This window comes from Pituophis catenifer, unplaced genomic scaffold (assembly GCF_029215685.1).
Source record: "Pituophis catenifer annectens isolate HBS135680 unplaced genomic scaffold, rPitCat1.0.hap2 SCAF_4, whole genome shotgun sequence".
In the NCBI taxonomy this organism is placed as follows: domain Eukaryota; kingdom Metazoa; phylum Chordata; class Lepidosauria; order Squamata; family Colubridae; genus Pituophis; species Pituophis catenifer.
The window spans coordinates 94,856,436-94,875,819 of NW_027256884.1; the positions used below are offsets into that span (position 1 = coordinate 94,856,436).

At 33.2% G+C, this 19,384-nt stretch overlaps 1 protein-coding gene across 1 annotated transcript in view; it reads right to left on the reverse strand.

Moving 5' to 3' along the window:
* The window catches only part of PHLDB2 (pleckstrin homology like domain family B member 2), a 48,049-nt gene that overhangs the window by 3,895 nt on the left and 24,770 nt on the right, over positions 1 to 19,384 (reverse strand). The window contains exons 6-17 of the mRNA XM_070943757.1: positions 17,649 to 17,777; positions 16,388 to 16,543; positions 15,671 to 15,781; positions 15,048 to 15,137; positions 13,690 to 13,833; positions 11,235 to 11,369; positions 9,922 to 10,021; positions 5,162 to 5,369; positions 4,071 to 4,161; positions 2,229 to 2,375; positions 1,317 to 1,536; positions 194 to 279 (exon numbers count right to left, since the gene is read on the reverse strand). Of these exons, the coding sequence (XP_070799858.1) occupies positions 194 to 279; positions 1,317 to 1,536; positions 2,229 to 2,375; positions 4,071 to 4,161; positions 5,162 to 5,369; positions 9,922 to 10,021; positions 11,235 to 11,369; positions 13,690 to 13,833; positions 15,048 to 15,137; positions 15,671 to 15,781; positions 16,388 to 16,543; positions 17,649 to 17,777 (1,617 nt within the window). The remainder of the gene's footprint in view (positions 1 to 193; positions 280 to 1,316; positions 1,537 to 2,228; positions 2,376 to 4,070; positions 4,162 to 5,161; positions 5,370 to 9,921; positions 10,022 to 11,234; positions 11,370 to 13,689; positions 13,834 to 15,047; positions 15,138 to 15,670; positions 15,782 to 16,387; positions 16,544 to 17,648; positions 17,778 to 19,384) is intronic.

Sequence of the window (19,384 nt, forward strand, 5' to 3'; positions counted from 1 at the left end):
AGCACATTTCATTTCAAAGGATTTATTAATTTCCCTCTATTTTCCCTTATATTTTATACTGAACATATACTGTTCTTCAAACCATCAGCTTTTTGCTGTTAAGTGGCCTTTTCTATTATCTATATAATAATTAGTGTCTACTTCATTTAAACATTAAAAATATGTGCTAAGCAAGATATGCATCTTTTCTTACCTTGCAAGCATTCTTTAAATGATCATAATAGACTTCTTCAATGGCTTGGAAATAAATTACTCCTTTTAATTTAGTTTCATGTTTGTCTAGAGTAAAATAAAAAATTGGGTTGAAATAAACAAGCCATCATAGAGATTACAGATTAACATTAAGACCTCTACTTAATTTAAAATAAACTGGTGTTTTACTTGGCTATCCGTTTGGTTTGACAATACATTAACACATCGGAATATGAACAAGGCATACTCCTAATAAAGTACAGTATTTCTTATCTGGAACATATATTTACTGTGTCCTAAAATCAATCTATCATTCAATCAACTAATCAATAGATAAGTCAGTTTGTCTGTAGTTGGTTCCCAAAATTATTGACCATTTGGTACACAGCTGTATTTTTAAATTTCTCTATCTCAAACCTAAAAGCTTTTAGCTATGGTTTGAAATACTAGTTAGAGAGAGATTGCTGATGGTAGAACAAAAGTTGGAGAAGGCCATTATTACTCTCTCAAGAGAGACAGCACAGGAATAAAAGTCACAAAAACTGTATTTCTTTAGGCTACATTTGCCTTTGCATTCTTTGCTCTTAAGCCTCCATTTGTCTCCTTGCCAATCTTATTGGTTTGCTATAATATTGACTAATGTAAACTGCACAGTGCAGATAGTCAATTACAGAAAACAAGCAGGAAAAAAAAAATCAACTTTTGGCAGATGTGAGATTCTCCAGATTGCAAGTTGAACTTGAAATAGTCCTAATTTTCTAGCGAAATACATATATATGATTACAAATACCGATGACTTGTACAAAAAAAAATCTTAGAAAACAATAAGTGACCAGGTCCTTAATTTGAAGAATACCAATTCATAGCTTATGCAAATAAACTCACCAGTTTTGATTCCATCTATGTACACAGTTATACTGGGCATTTCCCTGCTTCTAGAGATCTAGCATATGAGGAAAGAACACTAATTCTAACCTTTAACTCCATTCCAAGATGTAAACATACAAGACTGGTAAGCAATAATCTAAATATTTTAAGTTACAAAAATAATAGAATATATGAATTTAATAATCTTAGTACAGCAACAGAAAGAATGCCATGTTGAAACTAAAACCATAACTCACCTGCATAATAAGAAAATGTTCTCTTGTTTCTATCAAACACAAACCATCGTTTTTTCCATGTTTTAATTTTCCCTCCCATCTTAACAAGAAAGCCTCGGCAAGTCTTCTCAGTGAGTGAGACATGGTAACAAGTCTCTATATTATGACCAGCTGTCTCTATGTGGCCGCGCAGATCAAAATCTTCTTTTCTGACTGGCAAATAACGGGTCAGGGGACGAGACTAAAATAAAGATAAAATTAATACTGGTATTAAAATTTTCTGTTCTCATTATTACAATTAGTCCACTTTTTCAATACATGGCATTACAATTCTTCCCTTTTAGGATAAAAATGTTATGCAGAGAAAATGTTATATAGAAAAAAAGATGGGTGTTCTTAAAGACCCCGTTTCAACTGCATTTAGCTTAGGTTTCTCCTGACATCTCCCCTTCATAATTCATCTAACAAAATGAGAAGTATGGTCTGTAGCAGGGGTCTCCAACCTTCGCAACTTTAAGACTTGTGGACTTCAACTCCCAGAGTTCCTCAGCCAGCTTTGCCAAGGTTGGAGACCCCTGGTCTATAGAGAGCCATTTTAGCTTATTTTAATAAACATACAATCCTCACAACAGACAGAACATTATCCACTAATTTATTGCCTACATTTGCCCATTTATTTTAAAAAAACCATTTCCCTATCTTTTCAGGGTAGAAATCTATTTGCCCTACATTTTCATCACTTGTATATAACCTGCAACGTTATCTCTACTTTTTAATAAAAATAGCTATGCTGGTCTTTGATACGTTTGATAAGTGTAGTCTTGTACCAAGGTCTTTCTAATCTTGGTCCAACAAAATGAGCTATTAATATATATGAACTTCTTCTCTTCCTTTCAAACAGCTGTATTTTCTCTATTTCAAGATATTACATACCTGGCTTCTCTGCTTTTCACGTATCTTAACTTCTTTTTCAATTAGTCTTTGTCGCTGACTAGTTTCTTCTTGTAACCTTTTTTCTAACTGTTCTCTGCGACGCTTTTCTTCTTCTAGTGCCTTTTTTTTAACTTCCATTTCTCGTTCCTAAAAGAATACAGGCAGCTTAACATAAATGAATACTCTCCACTTTTTTAAAAAATGCATAGTTTAGCACAAGTTGATCTAATTTAAATTTACTGTTTTCTAATCTACCTCCCAGTTTCTGAGCCCCGGTAAATAGGAACGAGTTGGTGGTGAGTTTTGCCACTTTTATATCCTCCTCAGATTTGGATGATTATTGCCTGTCTATTTATGATATGTGCATGTCTCCTATCTCTTTTCTTATGGTGTGGAGTGGGATTTTCTTGCTTCAGTTTGGGGCAAGGCACAGATTTGCATTTTTTTTACTTGATAAAAATTAAAGCAATAATGGTTCATCTTCGATACACAGTAAAAACATATAAAAATATAGAAAATATTAGCAAACATCTGACACACAAGACTATCACATAAGGAGTCCACTCACCCACTCTGTCTTGGGGCCTGGGGTGGTTTTGCCCCAATCATAAAATTTTATTTGTCAACATTTTTTGGAATCACTGGATTATGATACTGATTATAAAATCTATTGAGATGTTTATTTTTAAAAGCTGTTGACGTACTTTAAATACAAATATAAATACTGGATGGATCTATGGTACAATTAAGGACATATACCCACATGTATAATATTCAAGTTTACAACTACCATTAGGCATTATAGATAGCCATCGTTTAATTCTGGAGCCTTGATAACACATAGTTTGCATCCTCCTTGTAATGATAGTTGAATAACACAACGGGACTCAATAAAAATAGCTCTTAAAGCAGATTTAGGTTTAATATATTCAAGTTCAGTATCAATGTTGTATTAAACCAGATTATTTAAAGACTTCCAAATATAGAGGAAGTTACAGTTTCTCTTAAAACATTATCCAAATTTAGTGTCCTGAATATTCAGACTGTCAGGGGCCATAGGATTTATTCTCTAAAACATGCATGTTGCTAGATAGGACGAGTTGTGTTGGTTCAGAAAAGCAGACTCAACATTTATTTGTTCAATCATATTTCTTATATTTACTTTTTATAAGAAGTTTTCCAATTATATTGATTGAGTTATATGAAAAATTAAGGGCAAAAAACATTTTGTTAAACTTCACTTGAATGCAGGCTATTTTCTATTACTAGAATTTTCCAGAAATTTTCTTTACCTCTTTTTTGTAACTTAGCAGGTTCCATAGATTCAAAAAATTTCAAAATTCCTCTTCTAAAAAATTCAAAGTAAGGTAAATACTATTGTCTCTCTCTTTTATTCTAAAAATAACTTTATATGGTAGGTTGCACTGACAGAAAGTCGTAATAACCTGAATATTTCTATTTCTACTGGTTCCAAACCAGTATTCCAACCACCATAGCAAATAGGAGTTTGATTCCTTTTCTACAATGCACAATGTATGTCTAATAGATACCTCTCTTAGGCCCCGAGCTTTATCATTCATGTCCTTAAAAATAAGATTATCTCAAGCAACAACTTAATTTGCTTACTTTACCAGACTAGTTTTGGACTATATTGCATATTTCTTATTAATCTAATAAATAAACCGGGGTATCTGTACACTTTTAAATCTTTTGGCTGATCATATTGAAATTAATTACAAGGCAAGTCCTATCAACTTCTATGAAAATCTACTAATTTCAAAATCTAATGAATGTACAACTTCAGCAACTGAGTATCTTTGAAGTTTCTATGTATATCATTACCCTGGATTCAAGCAATCGTGTCTTCTCAGCATGAGCTTGTTTTAAAAGTCTTTCCATCTCTTCTATTCTTGCCACATTTGCAGTACTGGCACTGTAACAAAAACCAGCAATAATAACTGAAATATTTGAGAAAACATTTCAATCCATTAAAAATATATTTATAGGCTTTTTATTGTTTTTCTATGTATTTCCTTCATAGTGGAATTACTTATCAAAAGGAACTGTTTAGCCAACTGCTTGTTTTGTCCACACATGTACAGAAAAAGCAAAGAATCAATCAATCAGCAAAAAAAAAAGAGCAAAAACGCAGAACAATTTTTGTCAGATTAATCTGAAAGTCAACATGGGTGTTCAAGTAGACCAGGATTTTACTTATGAGACAACATAGTCTCAGAAGCTTCCAAAGAAATCAACGCTGTAGATAAAATTATGTTTTCAGAAAAATCATCATTAAGAATAGAGTTTGTGTTAAATTTTAATTATTATTTATGTGTTATTTAATCTTATTACTCTTCAGCTAAAAAGACTTCCTACCATTGAAATCATACACAGGAAAATGTGACACAGAATAAGAGATGTAAGGAAGAAAAAAAATACGAGTACTTAAAGAGACTTATATTGCAACCATCAGTAAAGATGGAAACATTTCAGGTACTCTGATGAAATGGCTGCTAACTAACAATTGATGAAATACCAGAATTAACTGGTCATTAAATAGGCAGAATAGATGTAACATTCCCAATTTCCTATCTTCTCAATTATAATAACTATAACTACCCTGTTTTCCCCAAAATAAGACATCCCCTGATAATAAGCCCAAACGGGCTTTTGAGCGCGTGGCAATAAGGCCAAGCGCTTATTTCAGGGTTCAAAAAAATATAAGACAGGGTCTTATTTTAAGGGCAACACGGTGCTTAAATAAATAGTTCTCAGTATTGTCTGGGTATTTCTAAATATAAAATGTTTTTCTTGCACTGGCTATGATCTACAAAACTACATTTTAATAAACTCATATTTAATAATCATATATTCTGGTATGTTTAATTATTGTGTTGTATTTCCTGGAAAAATTAAACAGTGTCACAATGTACCTGGAAATATTATCTGGGGAACAGGCAGATATACTTGTCTCCATACTGTCCGAGCTATCTAAACTAAGGGTATCAAAGGTGTGGTCTTTCAAATTAGAATTAGGATAATGAAAGGTATTCAGATACACATTTGATTCTGAGGCAGTTCTGCTGTAGAATTCAGGAGACTTCTGGCTTTGATCCTCACGGAGGTGCTGATGATTATAACCTAGAAATAGAAGGAAAGTGTTGATTTATGTTTTATAGTAGGACTTAATAAAACAAGCTGGGTTAATAATTTGTGATAGTGAACACAAATACAGTATATTAAATTCAAATCTGATTTAAAAGCCATTTTTATTGAGTAAAATTTTATTTGAGAAAGTTAGGCCTGTAACACGCAGCCAAACAGCCAGGATGAGGAAGCAGGAGGAAAAACTGCTGTCCTCCAATCACAACATAGAGTTACAGACTAAACAGCATACGTCAGCAGTAGCAAACATAGAAAAGCGACAGCTCCGACCTCGCAACACACCCACAGCTTCTAAACTAGATAAGAGCCTGAAGATGACAGGGTTGTGAGCCTGTCGAAACGTTGCTATAAGAAAAACTTTTAAAGTTACTGGTAGGATTTTAGCTAAGGTTTTAAAGGACCTTGCAGAGTGCCCTGTAAGAATTTTTAGAAGATTTTAAGCTAGGATTTTAATCAGAATTTTAAATATTTTAACTAATTTATTTAATATGACGCAGGAAAACACCCGAGTTTTTAATTTTTTGCATCTACAGTATCCTATCTATCTATCTATCTATCTATCTATCTATCTATCATCTATCTATCCATCCATCCATCCATCCATCCATCCATCCATCCACCCACATCCACACCCACTCACATGTTTGTTTTATGTTACATAGCATGTGGTGGTGGACAACTTTAAAACTGGATTAAGTCAAGGAAGGAGAGAGAAAAATCTGTAGAGTTTTGTAACTTTTATTAATTGAAAACTAGAGCACCATGGGAGGGGGAGCTAAGAGCTCATTTAAAGAAAGGATCTAGGATTGTTTTTGTAAGGTTGCAATGTGAATCACTGTTCTACTGGACATGTAACATCCAATATGAAAAATTTTTTTGCTTCTGATAAGTGAGTTTTCATTTAAATAACTTGGGCAATAAAGGTTGAATAGGCTTGTGTCCCTTGAATTTAAGTGATGTTTTAAAAATGTTCTATGGAAATAGTATTCCATTGTATATTTGGACAACAATTCTTTACATTATAGATTTTAGTAAGTAGTGGCATATCTAATTCAGGAGACTACTAAATTTGCTGGGAGAATATATTTTGGTAGGCAAAATTATTTTAGAGTTTGATAAACCAGATGAAATCCACACTTTTAATTTTTATTTACTCTGCGATTCTAGGTAAGATAAATATCCATATATTATGTCCTGCTAAAAATATGAATAGATTTGCTAAAAAGAAAAAGTGACTTTTAATATTGGCATGACGATGAAAAACTCAAATTAATGTCTCAATTCAACATATCATTAATTCAAAGCACTGCACAAAATTGTTGCAAAAAAAAACAAAAACCCCAACCCAAGCCGAGTTAATTGACAGTAGCATAAATAATAAGCAGAAAAACAGTTGTCAGAAACATATTGAAATTAAAATAGAAACCTGTTATATTGTTGTTATTAGCATTATAACAGAACAGAGTTGAAATCACACAAAAGTGTAAACCACACCAAAGAACACAGTCAAGAGTCCGTTTTTGTTTATGGTGGATCAGAGATGCTTTCAATATGCTAATAGAAATAATTTTAAATAGTTTTGCCAATCCAGAAAATCAGTAGTTGACACCTCAGCTAGTTCTTCCACATGTATGGTTGCCTTAGTCTAGGGGTCTGCAACCTTAAACACTCAAAGACCCATTTGGACCCATTTCCCACAGAAAAGAAAACACTGGGAGCCACAAAACCCTTTCCGTGCCTGACTATTTCTTGAGCGGCCACAAAACTAGCATATGTAGTTGAATGAATTTTTTCCCCCCTTGGATTTATCCGTGGTTGGCCTACCGGGGTTTGAAAAGCTCAATAAATCGCATGCCGGTGGGTGTCGCACATTGGCAGTTGTGATGCATATTTTGAGTAACAGGGAGCCGCAGCAGAGGGGTGAAAGAGCAGTGGTTCTCAACCTGTGGGTCGTGATGCCTTTGAGGGTCAAACGACCCTTTCACAGGGGTCGCCTAAGACCATCAGAAAACACATATTTTCAATGATTTTAGGAATAATTTTATGGTTGGGGGTCACAACATGAGGAACTGTATTAAAGGGTCGCGGCATTAGGAAGGTTGAGAACCACTGCTTTAACAGAACTCATAAGATAACTTTCTTCCTTTTATTTAGACAGCCAAACATTTTGTCTTCTGCAAATAACAGTGATTTTCAGAAAAAAGAGTTGGAAGAGAACCAAATTTCTAAATAATTAACATACACAGATCTATACATACATATATGGACAAATAGCTCACTACAAATTTATAACAATGCTACTTTTATTCTATACCAGGCTATATTTCCAATTGTGTGCATATTATATATTTATATCTTCTCTTCAAAATTAAGCAAATGTTGACTTCGTTAATCAGTGTCAGCATTTTCATGAAAATAAATATTGTCAATATTTTTGTGATATCAATTGCAGTAACAAAGCCACAATTGTTTAGATTTGTCAACATATTTTGCAAGACCTAGCTGCAATGTGTGAACCGGGCTTGTTCTATTTGCAAATCCAAGCTAGATTAATTGACATAAACCTGAAGTGTTTGTTTGTATGCTGTCTTTACATTATGCCCATGTGATTAATAAATAGGGGCAGAAAAGAGCAGGATGTTTCAACTGATCTAGCTCAATATTGGATTCATTATCTTCAAACGTATCAAGAATATGAATTTACTGAATAAATACTGTCATTTGAATCCTGGTGGTATCAATCTCAACAGGCTCCCCCACTGCAGTATCCCTCTCTGCGTCCATAGATTTGGGGACAAAAACCAGTGGGCACAGTTTTATTTTCCATCGGATGCCATTTTTAATTATATGAGAGAGTATGTATGATTTAAACATGAGATTGTTTAAATCCTAATACCTTTCTTACGTTTTTGAGTGAAATAGGAAATTCAAAGTTTACACACACACTGATTCTGAACAACTTGACGGTGTCCCCTCTGCCATTAGTAATGTAAAATCAAGCATATAACACCACAGAAAAATGTTTTTCATACCTTTTTTGCTTTTATCTGATTTTAATGACACAAGCAGTGGAAAGGAAAAAATATATTTTAAAATATTAAATCTTTAAAACCAAATATTCTTACTGAGATGCACAAATCAAACAAATGTAGAAAGAAATGAAATTGTAGAAAAATGAACTGGGAAAAAAAGTACGCATAATAAATTAAAAAAGAAAAAAATCAACTACAATTAGTCCTTGACTTACGATCACAACTGAGCCCAAAATTTCTATTGCTAAGTGAGACAGAGTTCTGTCCCATTTTACAACCTTTCTTGCCACAATTGTTGAGTTAATCACTGCAGTCATTAAGTTAGTAACACGGCTGTTAAATAAATTGGCTTCCTCATTGATTTTGCTTGTCAGGAAGTCACAAAAGGTGACCCCGTGACCCTGGGACACTGCCACCATCATAAATATGAACCAGTAGTCAAGCGTCTGAATTTGGATCATGTGACCATGGGGATGCTGCAACCATCATGTGAAAAACAGTCAGTGCTGTCAGAACTCTGTCACCAAATGAACTGTTGTAAGTTGAGGACTGCCTGTATTTTAAATAGGTAAGATAAGTGCACAAATCGTTTTGAATTTAGTGGCTATTACTTTTAATTAAGTAATTTTAGGGCTGTACTATCTAATTTTATAATCAGAGAAGGCAGCTGAAAGTATATTTTTGTTTGTCTATATATTTTCTGTTTCTGTTACGAACATTAATAAGTGTAAGAGTTATACTGTTATACTTTCAATTAATTAATTAATTTAATCAAATTTTGTACTTTGTCTTAAATATTAGAAATATTTTAAAATGACAGTGTACATCCCTTCCTATATATGACTTCTAATCCAGCAGGGTAGTCACAGATTTGGCTAGATACCAAATGCTCACTCAGCAGGCCTAATAAAATTAGGCATGTCTTGGGAAGGACCTTCTAGCTTTCATCTGATATCTAAAGGCTCCAAGTGTAGGAAGACTGAATATGAGCATCTATAAGTATATTCCCAGTGTATTTTACTCTATATAGGTATAGAATACGTGTGTGTGTGTGTGTGTGTGTGTGTGTGTGTGTGCACGCGTGCATGCAAAGGTGGGAATGTGCCCTTGATTTTCAACAATGCAAATGAGATTTAGCATGGTAGTAATTCTCAGGCACTATACAAATAATAAACAAAGCATCAAAAACAGCTGAAGGACTTTACTTTCAAGAAAAAACTATTCTGTTTATGATCAATCTGAAAACGAATGCATACTGAGTTGAGTCAAGATTTCGTCAATTCAACATAGACAATGTGCAACAATGAAGTATACAAATAAGGATGCTTCAAGTTTTGCATGAGAAAATTTAAGAGTTCATTTAAAACAGCCAAAGCTGAATGAAGTTGAATTAATTTATGGTGTGTTTATTCAATTAAAGGAAATATGTACTTAATAGGATTTATATTAGGACATTATTACATGTAAATATATGGAATAATTCTAAGTATCTTTACCTTTATGTGTTTTCCTTGTCTCCAAATCTTTGGTCATAGATCCTGAACAATGAGGAAGTATGCTGCCACAGCTACTGCTTTGTCCAAGTGGCAAGTGTCCCTGCCAAAAAAAAAAAAAAAAAGCACTATTTAGAGCTACTACTTTTTATATCTAATTTTTTCAAATGAACTTTATGTGTAACTGAAAAATTGCTTTTAATTTAAAGTATCTTAAGGCAATCCAGTTTAAAGCATAATCTGTGCATGTCCTAGAGGTTAGAATCCAGGATAAATTCAAAGGAAGTATCTGATGGCATTAACTCTAGTTTATGCTCAGCATACACTCAGAGTGTTTCTTTTAAAATTACCATATATTTCAGAGTATAAGACGCACCGGAATATAAGATGCAGCTTAGTTTTTGGGGCGGTATTCATCTGGCTAGCATCCTTAGTCTGGTCAGCTTCAGCACATTACTTTGCTGCTTTTTATCCCTTGCTTGGGGATAAAAAACAGCTTCTAAAGCACAACTGATCTTTGGAGAGAGAAGCAATGAGAAAAGCAGGCAAAGCACAGGCGAGCCTTCACTTGCTAGCATCTCATTAGGGCTGAAAAAAAACTTCAAAGGTGAGAGTTGGAAGACAAAGCAAGATCGCTTCAATGAAAAAAGCTTCTAAAGCATAGCTGAGAGTCGGAGAGATCAGGGAAAGCACGGAGATCGCTTCACTCGCTAGCCCTTCGTTAGGGCTGAAAAAAAGCTTCGAAAAAGCTATATTTGGAGTATAAGACGCACCCAAATTTTCAGCCTCTTTTAGGAGGGAAAAAAGTTATACTCTTATACTCTGAAAAATATGGTAATTCACCTTGTTTACGGAAGATGGAGTCCAAAACAAAATCAGACCCTGCAGGGACTATATGAATATAAAGTATTTTGAATTTTACCATGCAATACATCATGATTATCTGACTGATCCTTTAACAAGGAGCTCTAAAGTCAAATTTAGTCCAGCCATGAAACAGCTTGGCTGCCTAAAATCAACCAGTTTCTCTCACAGGTGGGAAATTACAGGGAAATTATGTCTCACGTCTGCTAGCAAAAACTTTTATTTGCACATTAAAGTAATAAAATTTTATATTATCATATTGTGTAAATATTGATAATGTAATTTTAAGCACAATGATTACAAAGTAGAGAAAATTACTCTGACTAAATTTACAAGGATTTACGTTGTAAATCAGCAATGTGAAATTCAAGCTGACTAAGATTCTACTGAAAACAATGGAACTCGGTTAACTCAAAATTCAAAGAAATTCTTTGAGCTGTACAGTTCCTTACCTTAACGCTTCGTCCAAGAGTAGAACTACTAAAATGAGGTGATATGGGAGGAGCTGTTTTCTTACGAGGCAAAGTATCACTCATGTACAGGCCTTCTTTGTGCTGCTTCTTTCTCTCTTCCAAATTTCGGAAATGCTTAAAATAAAAATACTGTGTAAAATTCTAGTGTGATAACATTCTATGAATGTTAATGTTTCTGAAAAGTCATGATTTAATTTTAAAACTGAACTGAAAATTGCCACAGATTGAACTCAAGTAAAAAGTCAAGACATCTCCAGAGTCACAAAAATTAAAATACTGATAAAGTAGCTCTATAAATCATTTACCGTTACATGAATGATTTCCACAAGAAAAGTAATTTTTAATGTAAACGTATTGCAGCAATATATCCTTATATTAAAGGGATAAATTTAAGTGTTTTGTGGTTATACCTGTCATAAATTCTCTGTTCTATTTAATAGCTGAATATAAGCAAAGAGAATAGTATATTTTCACTGTGATTTTAAGTACAAAAAATATTTTTGAGCTAGAACAGTGGCCCATATAATACAGTTTGATATACAACATTTGAACAAAAAGACAAAAAGGTTACACTGATCTTTTATTGGTGATTTTATTTGCTCTAGTTTTTTTTTAAATGCAAAGTATAATAAAAGTGGTCACTTACTAATAAGAAAGGAAGATTTCACATGGTTGATGTTTCTGAAGGTTAGTTTAATGTTAATGAAATGTATTATTGCCAACTGCATGCTAAATGATCATTTCTCATTGGATTAATCTAAGTCCTGTTAACCTATTTTACAACTTACCCAATCAATGTACCAATTTGTAATACCTGATTTCTTCCATATAACGGTAAAACTAATTAGTTATTGTAGAGTTGTTTAACTTGTCTTGCCATACTGTAAAGAATAAGGGTTCTGAGCTGTTCTCTCCAGAAGAAATTAAAGAATGCAGTAAAAAATTGATTTCTTCACAGTAACACACAGGGACACCAGCAAAGTTTACCATGTAATAAAAATGTAACTTTTATGGAACTCAGGATCTGCTCAAAGACGACTTGTGGCTACAGATACAGGAGATCCCATGAGTGTATTCTTCACTGAAATATAATCTCAGACAACAGATTTCAGAGTGCTTTGTTTGTAAACGGTGAATGTGCCTTCAGAATTATTTTTGAAGCATTCTTAATGTTTCACACCAGATGTAATTATTTACTATGCTGATATCAGAATGAGAAAATAACCATTCAAAGTTTTAATGAAGATAAATTTTAACAGTTATGTTCAACTCATGATTTCAACTCCTACTTTTACAGAAAAAGATTGTAATATTAGTAATCAGCATTGTATATGTTAGTGTGACATAAAACTGTTAAGTAAAGACACTGGTCTTAATATGTCAGTGTGAAATAAAACTATTAAGAGTAAAGACATTGGCTTTAATAAAGAAATTGTGCATGCGTAAGAAGATGTTTAAGTGGGTGGTCCTTAACAAGATGCATATGCAAATTTTTTCAACTAATGTACATAGAACGCTGTGTGCAAACTCCTTTATAAATGCTAGAATTCCATCAGTCACTTTTAAAGGAAAGAGCATTGGACCATACATTCAGACCTTTAGGGTTCTGAAGAGCTTACTAATGGCTGTTTTCCATGCACTTTTTCAAACTGGGGCATGCAACGATAATCATATCATTACCAAGTCAGCCTGCCTTCTGGCATGTTACCTGGGGTTCCCTTCGGTTTTTCTTAGCTGGTAGAGGAGGTGGTGTATCAGGTAAAAGAAAAGATTCTACATTGGCAGCCCTGACCTCAGGCCAGTCGGCTGGTGAGAGTTGTGCAAGAGGGCGAGGAGAGAGAGAGTGAGGAATCACAGATCCATAACAGAAAGGTGATCTTAGCTTTATAGAAAAAAAAAAAAGAAATGGAATGAGAGTTTTAAAAATACATACAAGATGCAAATACTACAAAGAAGTTTATTATGGGAAAAGCTTTTTAAAGCCAGAGTTCACTTATTCAGATGCATGAAGTGTTATTAACAATTTACAGGGGGAAAAAACAAATAAACAAATGGTATTTTTCTCCACTGCACCTAATATTTTGATATTAGATTTGTCATATCCTACTAGGGGAAAATTGACCTTGCTTTGCTGTTTTTCCTGGAAATCAAAATGGGAATGGTGTAAACATAAGGTGTTCAATGAGATTATAATAAAGTCCCAGTTAATTTATCAGCACTCTGGAAAAGAACATAAGAAGGAAGATACAAGATATCCCCAAGACAAATAGACATACACACAACATCTGTTCCTGAAAGAGACCCATTGGGGAAAAATTAACTCAGCTCCCTACCAACTTTTTAATTTAATAAAAAGGTTTACCACAACCTGTGAACACCAAGGGAACAAAATTTGAAAGCATGTTTACACATGGGAAATGTCTCTCCAACAAACCTCTTTATTTTGTGACTGGCTTATCAGGCCAGCTGTGGAAGGTTCAGTGGGAACAGCATCAGCAGCAGAGGGGGCCTGAGTGGAAGGGGAGATATTCGTGGAATTGCCATGCAGGTCACTAATGTCATTTACATTCATAAAATCCTAAAAGGAGGAATTCAGAGGTTAAACATACAAAAGCAAAAGTCAAAAGGCATGCAAGAATATTAAATTTTGAAATTCTCTGTGAAAGTTAGTTTAGAGTGATACAGCCAATGCTGTGATATTAGAAAACTATTTTCTCGACATACTTTTTCAATCATCTATGCTGAACCCTCCATGCTTTAAATTTACTACAATTTTCATTAACTCACGTTAATATAGTAACTGTTTAAAACACTACCATATTCTAGAAAAAATTGTTTTACTATGTAGCACTCTGAAAATTTGACTCTTTGAATTTTCAAGCATGATCCCAATAAAGAATGGGAATTAAGCTGTTTTTTTAAGCAAGCAAACACTTAAAAGTCTTTTAAAATATGAAGCTCCCTAATCAATATTGTAATTAGATGAAACAAAAATATGACAGAAACTTACTTTTTCAATTCCATCAAAAAAAATTCATGAACCATTAATAATTTAGGGATGTTTGAAATCAAATGTTTTGCAGAATACGCTAATACTTTCTTTTGAACTACAAGGATTATAACAGCTGCAATTCTCAGTAAAAATAAGTAAGTTGTTAGAGCAGCAGCAATAGTAGCAGAAAAGTTTTAGGCATAAGCAAGAACTGAAAGGATGCACTCAAAGAATCTGATTTTCCGTTCTTTCTTTCTAATATGTCACATTTGGAATAACTCTACTAACACTGAAATAAATGTCTGCATAATCAAAAAATGATCACTGAAATATGCATGCAAATGGAGTAAGATGAAAAAAAGGACATGAAATCTAAGGAAATTGAAGACCATTTGGAATGCCAATTATTTCAGCACCACTTACAGCCTTATACTGTATGCCCTGTTAAAATAATCTGTGATTCCTCTTGATTTTGTTTCATTCAAACCCAAAGAACTTGCCCAACCATCCTTGATCCAAAAGCTTAGGCAGAACATATGGAATGTAATGGTTTGTTTGTGGTTCAAAACAATACATATTTCCTTTTAGTGCACATGTCTATGTCACATTTTATTAGAAAAATCCTCCTTAGAATAACTGACCACCTTCAAAATATTAGCAATTAAAATTAATGAGCCCTTTTAAAGAAGTAGGGAAGTACAAGTCATTTTTCATTGAACTTTATGAAATGGTTGCAATAATATGAAAAATAAGGCAGTTACCATATTGTTTCAAACCCTTTCTCCCAAATCTCACACTACCTCTTTTAGACTGCTGGGACTCAGAGGAAATCCTTTGCCTCCGGATAATGAAGAATACTTCTTTTCTAGATTGCAAAGATTTTCTTTCTCCTGTAGAAAATGAGTTACATTTGAGACAGATGTTATACAAATATTTAAGTTATATTTCTTTTCTTTCAAAAGTAACTAGATTTGTAAAAACATTTAAGATGTTTCAACTTTAAGATTGTTGATAAATGCATTTTTAAAATTTTTGTTTCTATCTTCACAGTATAAACAATACAGATATCCTTCTCAATTTGTTTGCTGGATTGGTTTTAATACCAAAATTTCCCTCAGCAAACACTTGATGATATACAAAATACACTTGTACTTTTTCTGATAAACCGGCTGGGGAAAAGTTAACAAACCCACTGCATGTTAATGTAAAGATTCATATACATTCCACTATTATGGAAAACACAGCTCCAGTTGGCTTCACTATATACATTATTCACTTCTTCATTGGACTTTATATATTACAAACCTCTCCATGATACATGGTATAATATTAACACGTGTTTACATATTTGAAGTTGAGCCACATACTATTTGTAATTTAACATTTAATTAAGTTCTTGGAAGAACAAGGAAGAATTGCTTACCCTCTGCAACATCATTAGTAAATTGTTTTTTTCTTTCACAAAATGATCTTGTTCTCTTTGTGCTTGTTGTACAATGTGATTGGCTTGTTTTTTGAGAGCAGAAACCTTTTCCTATCATAAAGATAATGTTAATACATACTTAATATGAGCTTTAGAATATTGTTCACACAGTTCCTACCCATTTGAAAGTCAAATTTACAGAGAAAACTGTAGAAGAAGTTGTACACCAGTAACATTTCACAAGTTTTTTCTTCTTTGTATTGGTAGAAGTCCTGTGATTGGACTTCAATCACAGCTGGAATATGCTTGCAAGCATATTCCAGCAGCACTAATAGCTGGCACTATCAATACTACTACTATTACTACTACTACTACTCCAAAATAGAAGAGTAAGCAGAAAGAGAAGAATTATGAGAGGATATGACTATATGAAAGTTATGGAACACATGTACAAACACAAATACATTTCTGGGAAAGATATCATCTCTCTTAAAAATTAAAAAACACCTTTCTTGTTAAGAAACAAAGAAAAGGAAATATAATACTTTAGATTATTTTTCCTATGTTAAGTAATTACTAAATCTTAGTGGGCAAATTAACAATTAACTGAATTGTTAATAAATTGCTGCTTGTTGGCTAGATTAACAACTGCAATCAGTTAGCACTGAACTAAATTATTCAAAGATAACGATCTAATCCATTTTTTAAAAAAATTACCTTTCTACTGACAATGCTACGCTGATATTCAGCAACTTCACGCAAAAGCTGTTGTGTTAAATTCTCCTTTTCTTCATCTAATCTGCTTTCATTTTCAAGCTGCTGAAATTCCAAATCTTCAAAATGTTTGCTTTCTACCTCCAACAAGTCTGCATCCTTCAATATGAAAACATAAACATATCAGTTTTAAAGGCATTCTATTTCTTACGAAAAGGAACAGAATGACATAAAGCATAATTCAAAACAAAAATTAAATCCTAAAGAGTTCAACTGCAGTCTAAGTCTATTTAAGCATGTTTTTTAAAATATCTGTTGACTTGAAATTAAAATTATCATGTACATCCTCAAATTAATAACAACATATCCGTTGTTTTATTTTAGCCTAGTCATCATGAACAGAGGTGAGTGCTAAATATGCACTTCAGAAAAGAAAACAAACCTTAAAATTAAATTAAAGGGGGTGCCAATGTGAAGAATTGTTGCAGTTTAGAACGGGCATTATTGCGGCTTGGATCATGAATAAACAGTTCTAGGCTGCTTGATGTCAGGTACATCCCTCAGATTTCTTTCTTTTTTTAACCGGATTTCATTTTACATTTTTTTCTTTTTCATGAAAGAAAAAAAATGAATTTTGCTCTCAGAATAATCTGATCTGGAAATGTTTGATGGTTCTAGTGTGGATTATATTTTCATATTCCCAAACCTCCCACTATTTCCTATGTTTCTTTTTTATTGTTACAAATTTATATTCACAACGGTTGTAAAATTAAAACAAAGCAGTCATCGAATTATATGGAATGATGAAAATACAATCTTAATAGAAAAGAATAACTTGGGGGAAGGACTTAATTCATACATGTCTTCATTTTCAAAATGAGTATGCATAATTAAGATTTATAATGCTGCAATGAGAGTAATCCTTCATGCCTAATTGAGAATTCTTTCCTCATTTAGACAGATAAGTCTTATAGATTCCTAATCTGATTAAACATCAAAATTCCACTCATACTCAGTCAGACACATCTTTAGTGTTCAATGCCAGAGAGTGCTAAGCCTTAGATGACTGATAACTTTTGAAGCATGTAGTGCACATCCATTGTTAATCCAGCTTTTGACATTCTGTTTAGTTGTCACCATGCACTTACGTTCTTAACAGCAATATAGAAAATCAGCACTGAAGCCATGAAAAAGAATTGGTTAGAAATCTTTGGGCTTGATCTAATTACAATCACTAAAGAAACACCACATCCATGCTACTGACCCTGTTAAGCTGCTGCTGTAATTGTTCCCTCATGGACTCGGGGCAATTATCAAGCTGAGTCTTCTGCTCGGAGTAAAGCTCCTGAAGCTTTTCTAGTTTTTCCCTCTCAGCATCAAGCTTTATTTTTTCCTGGAGTTTGAGCCAGAAAAATAAACAACAGAATTACCTTCAAACCCAAGCAGTAGTTAGTGATTCTAAAGGGCAAAGAGGTGAAACTGAAGGAATGAGCTAAATGCTTCAAAAGAATGCTTTGCATGCTGGTAGGCTGTAGCAATTTTGAATATTAGCGCAATATTCTGAATATAATTTTAACAACCTGGGAATATCCAAAAGGTGCTTTAGTCAGCCTGTTTTAGATACTTGTCAAAATATATTTTGATATTTAACATCATATATGAAAAAATTAGATTAATCTCATATAATAAAAAAAAAAATCTTAGGTATATTCAGAAGATATGGACCTTTATGGTAACCAAAGAGAAACTGTCATGTAGTTTGGAACATATGGTAATTCTATGTTACAATGTTACATAAATAGAGTTGCCATAAATCATACTATATGTTGTGTGATGTAAGGCTATCTTCAGCAACCTAGCTCCCTACAGATGTATAGGGGATCACAACTCTCAGCATGGTGAACAGAAATTGTGGAAGTCATAATCACAACATAAGTGAAGAACCTTATGATGGGGATTTTATTAGTTCCAAATTCTTCAAACTTATCTTTACATTAATGAAGATAAAACATTACTGTACAATGACTTGTATCTTTAACAAAGCCATACTCAGATTTGAGAACATATATGTTCCCAGTATAAACTTTATTAATTAATTTCCATTCTCTGTATGCATTCTTAATTAGCAGAAACAAAGTCACAGTTAGATTTGTAATTATACTCCAGGAGCTATCATATTATTTCTGGGGTTTTGTTCCAGATGAAGTGTTCAAGTTCAATGATACATTAGCTATGATGAAACAGAAATGGTAACATGTTAATTTCCTAACGATAGAAGGAAAACAAGGCAAAGGCTTTACAGCAGATGTGTCCAACCTGCGGCCCATTGGCTGCATGTGGTCCTGGACAGCTAAGTAATGCAATCCAACTATAATAAAAAAATATTACAAAATTAAGAAAGTTTGTTATTTATATGCATTAATTATATATTTTATATGCAGCCCAAGACAATTCCTCTTCACTCAATGTGGCCCAGGCAAGCCAAAAGGTTGGACAATCATGCTTTCCAGTGTGAAGAAAACAGGTATTATTCGCGATGACATAAAGGTAACAGACAAAGAGATAAATAGTCCTTAAGGCAGTATATAAGCAGAGAAAGACAGATCATTCAACAATAAGTGGTTTGGGGCAGGAAATTCTGTTTCAGTGATCAGACATGCTGGGGAAAAAAACTAGTTTAGCTGAAGGAAGCCTATCCTGATCAGATAACACAAATTCTAAGCCAATTAGCTCCGGTCTCAAATATGGCAAAACATTTTTCCATAGTCACGTAGATTTATTTTACCCCAAATCAAAGCAGACTAAATTTTAAGGTTACACTACTTTACAAATTTATCATAAACATGTTTGGTTTTGGTTTTGAAAAAAAAAAGACTACAAATCCATAAAATCTTGATATTTCATCAACTATATTCTCATATAAGCCAGATATTTTGTGTTATTCCACTGTCAATAGACCCTTGTAGGTTTAACTTCCACTGGCAAGTAAGATTAAAGGTT